The 9367-nt window shown below is 45.3% G+C and overlaps 1 protein-coding gene across 1 annotated transcript in view; it reads left to right on the top strand.

The window, feature by feature from the left end:
- The first annotated feature begins 1650 nt into the window (after window positions 1-1650).
- PLCL1 (phospholipase C like 1 (inactive)) overlaps window positions 1651-9367 on the top strand; it is a 202425-nt gene continuing 194708 nt past the window's right edge. The window contains exon 1 of the mRNA XM_075284047.1: window positions 1651-1963. Within this exon, the coding sequence (XP_075140148.1) occupies window positions 1829-1963 (135 nt within the window). The 5' untranslated portion in view covers window positions 1651-1828. The remainder of the gene's footprint in view (window positions 1964-9367) is intronic.

The following is a 9367-nucleotide window of genomic DNA, read 5'->3' as shown; positions in this document are numbered from 1 at the left end:
GACCTATCCTTAGGACAGCCCATCAAAAAACCCTGGACAGCAAAGTGAAGCTACCGCTGCATGACTGTGCACCCCAATTGACCTAGGACAGGAATTAAAGGGATTCTACCATTAAAATCACATAGCCTTAAGAAAGACTATTCTTCTGCTACCTTTAGATGACTTCTCCGCGCCACTGTTCGGTAGAAATCCCAGTTTTCATCTGTATGCAAATGAGTTCTTTCGCAACACAGGGGGCGGGCCCCAGCACTCAAACAGCACTGGGGGCATCCCCAATTCTGCGAGAGAAATCTCCAGTGCCGCCTCCATCTTCTTCAGGAACGGCCCTTCTGCGCGTCCCCGCGGCTATAAGAAAAATGACCGCTTACACAGTAGAGAGGCCGTTCCTGAAGAAGATGGAGGCGGCACTGGAGATTTCTCTCGCAGCATTGGAGACGCCCCCAGTACTGTTTGAGCACTGGGGCCCGCCCCCAGTGCTGCGAGAGAACTCATTTGCATACAAACGAAAACCGGGATTTCTACCGAACGGCGGCGCAGAGAAGACATCTAAAGGTAGGAGAAGAATAGCCTTTCTTAAGGCTATTCCTTGTGTGAACAAGAAAAAATTTGATTTTAATGGTAGAATCCCTTTAAGCACTAGAATTCGGGTGCTGTCACATACCAGTGCACCTGTTTCATTTTTGATCAGAATTAGTAATTTGTAGGTAAAACAGCACAATGTGTAAGGCCTGACTCACATCTGCGTTCGGGTTTCCATTCAGGGAGCCCACTTGGGGATCCCCCGAGTGAAAACTAATCTGCATAAAAAAGTGGTTGCCTTAGGAAACCCGTGAACCCCATAGACTATAATGGGGTCCGTGTGGTTTCCACTTGGTTTCTGCGTGAAAAATGCTAAGAGAGAAAAGTACTGCATGAAGGAAAGGGGAACAAAGTCCCCAAACGCAGATGTGAACGGAGCCTTATATGTAATGACAGAAAATATAATAAAAATCAGAAATGACAAAAAAACAGAATTTTATAGTGTATGTAAACGTAAAAGTATGGATTTTCATTGGTGACATTTTAATGACTATTAAATGACTGATTGACTTGTGACACGTAAATGTTCGCCGTATTACCGTGTGATTTTTTTATACGTGAATTTACGTAGATATGTAGATGGCGTGATGGTAATAATTTTGTCAGTGAGCTATTACCTGTCATATACCATATACTAAGTGTTAGGTTATCACACAACATCCTCCTCATTCCCTTCTAATACATAGCACAATAATATACAGTTAGAACACAATTCACACTTTCTCTATAGATTCAGCCGCAGGTATTGTGGAGTAAGCAGACAGCAGATCCAGTACAGTGTCAGGACAAAGGCTGCTGCGGTCCCGGTGCCATGCACACAGCAGAATGCCATTCAGCACCTCCTGAGCACACCCGACCCTCCTTCATAACACCCCCCCTCCCATGCACATGGAACTGTCACAAGACGGCCCCGCCCCTCGCAGCCAACTATCCAATCAGTGCGCTACATTGCCACAGCCCAATACTACTCTGCATCCGAGCAGCCAATAGGAGAAAAGCTCACCAATAGGTCAGCCAATCAGGTGAGGGCTGCCTCCCCGGGTTCGCCCAGCTGTGCCCGGCTACCTCATGCGGTGCTAGGTTGGCTCCCACTTGCACACATCGGAGTGTCGTTCAGTTTTTGTGTGTGTGACTGTCAGCGCCATGCAGCCCTGAGGAGCGCACACAACGGAGCCGCCTCCCGCTCACCGCCGACACTCTTCTCCTAGAACAGCCCCCGGGGGATGGAAGTTGCTGGGCTGTGAGTGCCATGGCTGAGGGGTCAGACGGGGCTTGTGAGCTGTGCCCGGAGCATGGCCGGGGCAGGGAACGTAGGAGCGGGGTCACCGAGGTCAGTCTGATGGAGGCAGCTAAGGCGGCACCCAGGAGGAGCAGCATCATCAAGGTAACTGGCACCGCTTATCACCTATACAGCCTGCTATATACAGGCACTCTGTCTGCACTGGCATCATGTGGGCTAGCAGTGATGTGTATACTCTGCAGGATATACTTGTATACACAGGAGACCTAGTCAGGTCATAGGTGGTCACAATCCACACCCCTTCTAGGGCTTCATATGACAACCCATGTGTAAGCTCTAGGTAATAGCAAGGTGGGCATGACCATACAGTATATGGGCACTGTATACCTCCAGCGGGCATGTCATTGTGTCTGCTGAAATGGTTTTACAAGAACATTGGACTTGTCGTTTCCAGTTATTGAAGGTCATTGGCACAGTGTAATGTATATGATTATCGGTCAGCACATGGGCACCAGGTATGGCTGCCATGACAGTTCCTGCCACTTGTTAGACTTTCCTCTCCATAACGGTGTGGGCTCATTGGTTGGCAGTCTGCAGGTGCCCAACAACTAAGGGGACCAATAGCGTCTGTCCCTGTCCCATGCAAATACCAGGGCTCAGTGGTGCCCCCCATAGAGAGGGGGTTACTTTTCAGCACCATTGGTATGTACAATGCTTCTTCTGAGTGACACCCTAAATCTCAGCGCTCCTTCAACTTTTCCTCTCTATGTGAGCAAAAATGTTGTATAGTGATTGGCATCAGTAGATACTACCAGCCCTTCTACTGGACATAGCTAGAGGTAATAGGGCTGGCAGGGCTTGTGTCCCAAAACCTGGCTGCTAATGGATGCTTACAGATATAAAGTTAGGGCATAAAGCTGAATCTTTGCAACAGGTGAAGGAGAGTCCACTCCATTGCCTTCTGCAGAGTATATGAGTCTTTGCTTCATCCTAGTTGGCATCAGTACACACTACCAGCCTCACTGTAGAATGACTGACAGTTCTGGATGCCGATTGATATCATGTCACCCAACCAGCCTCATAGAGTGACAACATTTCAACTCCACAGAAGTGCAGAGAGCGCCAAGTCTACCGTCCAGACACATCGTCTGCACCTCTTAAAAGGGTTTTCCTGGATTTAGAGAATCTCTTAACTTCTGCACTTTCCTTCCGAACCACTTGTAGAGATTTCCGCATACAAGAAATATTAATGTTATATGTTTTCTTGCTGCTAGTGTACATACACTCGTATTGTCCCCTAAGGTGCACCCCTGCACCTACATAGTCACCGGCTATGGATATAAGGTCAGATTGTGCTTTCCTGGCCATTCTATAGTTGTATATGCACTGAATGCGATCACTGCGCATGCGCTGTACAAGCTCACCTCAGATGTAGTAGAGATAACCCAAACTGCTATAGCATGATACCCTACCACAGAAGACAACAAAAAACAATGAAAAGTCATTCAAAAATATTTTCATTGTTTTTTGTTGTTGTTTGTGATATCATGTTGTTACAAGTTAACCAATTGCAGAAGTTCAGTTTATACTCTGCTACATCGGTATATTATACACTACTACATACACTACAGGAGAAATAAAATCATATATATATTGGCAGCTGTTTAGTGCAGAAGACATGAGGATTCCGTTCTAAAAATGCAAGACTTCTAAGAACTACTGATTTTATTAATTGAAAACCGCCTTTAATGCTTTAGGAGGATTTTTCCCATTAACCATGGGTGGTCCACATACACTCTTATATGATAATGTAAAAGTTGTAGTGTATTGATATGCAACCATAACTCCCAGCTTGTACTGACAGCTAATGTTACTGCTGGGAGTTGTAGTGTCACAAGAGCTGACCACACACAGGTTAGCACTGTAAGGCTGGATTGTCTGGGTAACAGCACATTGGTCTAGGAAATGTTATGTTACCACCTGTTAAGCAGTTGTCTGTGGTTGACAATAACTACCGATAGGGGTTTAAACCACATTAGCATACTTTTACCAATGTGGACCGGGGTGTAATTGAAGAAAATTTTATCCAATATAAAAGTAATATTCCAGTGCCTATTGGGCGTTCCTGATACTTGCAAGTGCTCAGTCTCGTCTCCACGTTCCCTGCCCTGGACCTGCCCCTTTGACTAGTTGGTCAGCACCTTGGCTGTCCGATGTCACTCTCTGCAGCACTGAGATCTGATGCATGTGCTGTGTGGTTACAACGGGTAGGGAACGTACGGCTCTCCAGCTGTTGCAAAACTACAACTCCCAGCATGCATACTGGCTCTCCTGTTCTGGGAACTCCCATGGAAGTGAATGGAGCATGCTGGGAGTTGTAGTTTCACAGCAGCTGGAGAGCCGAAGGTTCCCTACCCCTGAGTTACAAGATTGTTTATGCGCAGCCTCTGCCCATTGGCTTTGGTAACCTATTGCATATGCACGTCACTGAAGCTGATGGGTACAGGATGGAGGGCGCTGCCCATACATCATCCTGATCACAAGTTAGGGGTTCTCTGACAGTATTAGTGTATTAAGCTCTTACTTCAGTCCTGCTATACTAAAAGGTGAATCTGTATCTGGAAATATCTATATATCTATGCCATATTTGCTCTCATGCTTGTAGCATTCTACTACTACTGCTATTGATGGGCATCTCTGACAGTACCAAAGAGTTATTTACAAGGGTTATGGTTAAAGGTTAAGTATTGTGACCTCCCTTGTAATGGTTACAGGTGAAGTATTGTGATCTGACTTCTTATTATGTATACATGACACCTTCAGTGTCTCACAAGTGAGTACAAAATGTCATTGACCTCTGACCTCTATATGTTCACACTTGTACAGCTATTCGGCAGTCGAGAGCTGCCACAGGCGCTCCTTTGTTTATTTGTAGTGCATTCACGTACAAGCTTATATGCGTCAACCTGTATCTATGCTTTTCTTCCCTGTGGACCTGCTAAGGACTCTAGTTCCTGAGGCCAAGTCCTACAGAGAGATGTGCAGCCAGGTACGAAGTGTTATAGTGTTGACTGACAGACCCAGTTGTCAATTTACTCATAAATTTTGTCGTACAGAGGGGCGGAGCAATGAGTTATAAGACAAGAGGATCCAGAATTGTTATTTTTCTAGGGAATGAAATAGGGCAGACACATCTTTACACTGAGGCTTCACGTTGAAAAGTTGCGTTTTTTTGTTGCAGGAATGGATTTAGGAGAAGGGAGAAGTATAAGAGTTTACTTTATCTGTTCCATTTTTTTAAGCTATTCTTGTCTTTGGCTCCAAAAAAAGCAGCCAAATATGCAACAGAAAATGCAGCTATTCGGCAATGTGTGGCCTCAGCCTACAAACAAATACCTACTCCCTATTAAAGGGATTCTATCATTAGAATCCCATTTTCCACAAACACCACGTCGGAATAACCTTTAGAAAGGCTATTCTTCTCCTATCTTTAGAATTCTTCTCCGCGCCGCCATTCGGTAGATATCCCATTTTTCGTCTTTATGCTAATGAGTTTTCATACAGCACTGGGGGCGTTCCCTTGTGCTCAAACAGCACTGGGGACGTCTCCTGTGTTGCTTGAAAACTCCCCAGCGCCGCCTCCATCTTCCACTGGCACGCCGCTCCGCCACATCCTTTGCAATGTTTTCTTTCGGCAATGATGTCTTGGGGATCTAAATTCCATGCAAGCACAGTCAGCCCTGCCACCGGGCTTCGGGCAGAGCCAACTGCACATGTCCGTGGGGCTTACATGAGCATACTGTGCATATCTACCTAATGGCAGCGTGGAGAAGAATTCTAATGGCAGAAGTATAGCCTTTCTAAAGGCTATTCCGACATGGTGTTTGCGGAAAATGGGATTCTTATGATAACACCCCTTTTAGTAGGATAGCATGTGATTCCTGGGGGTCCGATAGAGTGTAATGGAAGAGTAGTGCACCTTCATGACCAAGGCTCCATTTCCTACGGTGGTACCGGTAGACAGAAATGGGACTGCGCTTCCAATACAATTCCCTGCTGATCCAGTGTATGGACCTCTGCTTGTGCGGGTGCATTGTGGCTCCTTTGCATAGCTGATCAGTGGGGGTGCTGAGCATTGGACTTCTATCTACGAATATTGTCGTTTTGGGATACCCTTTTAATGAACGTCTGAGAAAAGATGGGCACATGGATAATATTGTTAGCTCTGCAACCTGTCAGTGTTGCTAGGGGACAGTAGGATCTATCTGTGCCAATGTGTAGGATATCTTTTTACCACTTAGAGAACACTTCAAACCAGCGGGAATCTCTTCTATAATATACACTGTATACAATGCCTGTAAAGTAGTGTCAATTGTCGCGAACTCGCCCTTTCTGGTGCGTTTATTGAGGCTTTACTTAGAAGTCGTGATATTAGTCAGAGTCTAGCAGAGAATTTTTATCATTTTTTTTCCGTTTGGCTCTTAGACTGCAAAATAAGCAGATCAGGACAGATCTAGTCGCGCTAAACCCAATAAGATTAGCTTAGCAGAACTGTCAGGTATGCGAACGGCAATTAAATGAATCAATACCAGCTTTAGCTCGCTGGCTGTCATTGCTCCCATGAGGGCAATAAACATTAGTGGAGGGGTTAGGCGGTGCCAGCAGCGACCTTCCACTTTTTCGAGGGCGTCAGGAGATTTGATATAACGTGTTAACGCGTACTCGGTGTACTAAAGTAGGCGCAATTTTATGAGCATATAAATGACAAAGAAGGTAGACCGAGGATACTTGTGTCATGTATATATAGAAACTGTATTAAAATGGCCACGTATCATATAGGTCTCACTGACACCCCGTATCTATAAGCAGAGAAGTGTCAGGCTATCTGAAGGTTCTCAGAAAATGATCAGGTTTTTAGAAATATACCACTTTGATATGCAATTTTTTTGGGTGAAGGATTAGGATTAGGAGCATTAGCGAGACAGGGGCTACTCTGGAATTCTTAAAGGGCACAGTGTTAAAGGGAGGCTGTCGACGGTATTTACCCCCTAACAATACAGAATGGGAGAGCAGGTGGCATGGCCGAGACACCCACATTGTATTCCCACCGGCAAGTGCCCAGGAGGTATCTGAATGCCACCCCAGACAGAAAGGGATCATTAAGATAATACTATGACCCCGGCAGCCAGGGGGCGCTCAGTACAGACAGAGCACTTGCAGACCTGTCATGGAGGCATTAAGTTATGGATTTCTCAGTCATGCACTTGACCCCATGTATGTTTGCGTTGCTATCCCTGTCCTATAGGATACAGTGCTGTGACCAGTTTTGAGAGGTCTCCAGTGGGCAGATGGAGAAATGTCAGCGCTGTCGTCGTCACATGTTTTGATCCAGTCTTCCAATTGTTATAGGAAGTAAATCTGATAGCGATCATTTTTCTTTCTGGCAGCTGGCACACCGGGGAACGGTCGGGGTTAATGCTTGTGGCTTCTCAGGATATCACTGGCAGAAACCCCAGGGCCCAATAGATCTCTCCATGATCTGAAATGACTGGGCAAGTTCCAGCAAAGTGCTACAAGATTGTTGTTATTGGATCCAGAAATAGAAAGTCACAGCAGACTATGTGGAGGTGTATCGCTTTGTCAAAGCCCTCTCTGCTTCCATCGTTCCTCCCCCAGCCTCACCACCACCCTCTTCCTTCCAGAGCCTTTGCTTTCTCTGCACCCCTGGAGATTACAGCTGCTGATGGCTGCGACCGAGCTGTTATTTTCCCGATTACCATTATTATTTTCATACATTTATTTGCATACTCTCTGTTCCATATAGCGAGAGAGCTGCAGTTAACCCTCTCCTCCCTGCAACTAGTCGGAATAGAGTCAGTGTATTTTTTCCCCCCTTTGGCAAGACTTCTTGGTAACCGCTTCTGTTCTCAGCTCTCTGGTATGCAAGGGGTTAAGCGCCTCTTGCATGATGCCCAAGATATTATCAGGTTTTCAGCGTGGTCCCGGCAGCTTCTCATTGATGCTAATGAAATCCTCATGTACTGTAACATGTTAAAAGCCTATAGAATTAGACATCAGAGACTCGCAGGCATTTTTACGTTTCTCTTTCCTGAAGGAACATTTTGTCGCTTTTGGGGTCATTGCTGAAATAATTCCCACACTACAAGAGGCAGAAATATGTATATCCAGGAAGCTCTAGTTCATTTTGACATCAAGCGGAGATTAGCGAGATAGTTGATAGGGCTGAGTCTTTTGTGGGCACATCAGTTATTTTGCTCTCAGTGCAGCCGTCAATGCTTTTATCTTTATTATGACATATGTCTGACATCGTAAACATGTCAGAAATAAAATGAAGGTACATAGATCCTTCTAGTCCAACACTTTCGGAGACTTATTCGGGTTTGTATTCAAAGAGGACCTGTCACTTCTCCTGTCACGTCTGTTTTACTAAATATTGGATTCTTCTGTGTTGTGCCGTTCCTCTGTTACTTCCCCTTGAAATTTAATAATAAAATACAAGTAGGTGATGTCAACAACAGTGTGGCATTCTCTAAGGGCTAGTTCACACGTAAAAACCTCCTGGCTTATTTTGGTCCTGAAAAAAAACGCTTCCTATAAGCTTTTTTTTTTACATTGCCAAGCTTTTTTTGGAGCTTTTTTTTTTTGTAAAAACCGCTTCCAAAAAAAGCCAGGCTGTTTTCCCCTCCCATAAAGTGAATGGGCTGAAAAAACCGCTAGCGTTTTTTTTCCGCGCGTTTTTTTGCAAAAAAAGCGTCGCTTATTTTTGCAAAAAACGCCTAAAGAAAGGTCATGTCGCTTCTTTTTTCTGCTAGCTGAAAAATAACTAGCAGAAAAAAAAAGCTAGCGGAAAAAAAAAGCTAGCTGTTCACATAGGGCTCCATTGTAAAGGGGCTGATTTTGAAGCGAAATCCGCTGTCAAAAAACTCCCCTTTGCCCACGTGTGAACTAACCCTAATAGTCTTGAATACATTGTGTAATGTCATATGCAACATTTAGTTTTTCCAAATGGGGTTGTACCCCAAACACATATCTTTCCTATCCACGGAATAGGGGATAAGTATCAGATTGCTGGTGATGGGACCCCCAGAAATCAGGAGAACGGGGCTGAAGTCCTCCACTATGTTTCTTGAGTTACAGTAGGCCTAGTACACAGTCCAGTCATAGTAATGTGACCACCGTGTACTTTTGACGTCAGCGTTAAATAACCAATGTGTCATCTGCCATCTGGGTGCACTCATCATTGTGGAAGGCACGATGGATCAACACAATTATGCATCTATCCTTGCGGATCATGTTCACCCCTACCAGCAGGACAATGCGACGTGTCATAAAGCTGCGTGGTTCGAGGAGCACCAGGATGAGTTTACCGTACTCCCTTGGCCAGCAAAGTCCCTGGACTTGAACCCAGTTGATCAGGCTGTTCGCGCCATGGATGCTCAACCGCGTAACCTAGCGCAGCTGGCCATGGCACTGGAGTTGGCATGGCTCAACATCCCAGTGAACATAGTGACAACATCCCCTCTCTTC

Source organism: Leptodactylus fuscus, chromosome 8 (assembly GCF_031893055.1).
Source record: "Leptodactylus fuscus isolate aLepFus1 chromosome 8, aLepFus1.hap2, whole genome shotgun sequence".
NCBI lineage: Eukaryota > Metazoa > Chordata > Amphibia > Anura > Leptodactylidae > Leptodactylus > Leptodactylus fuscus.
The sequence above is the reverse complement of the archived record's forward strand: the minus strand, read 5'-3'. Positions and strand labels throughout refer to the sequence as shown.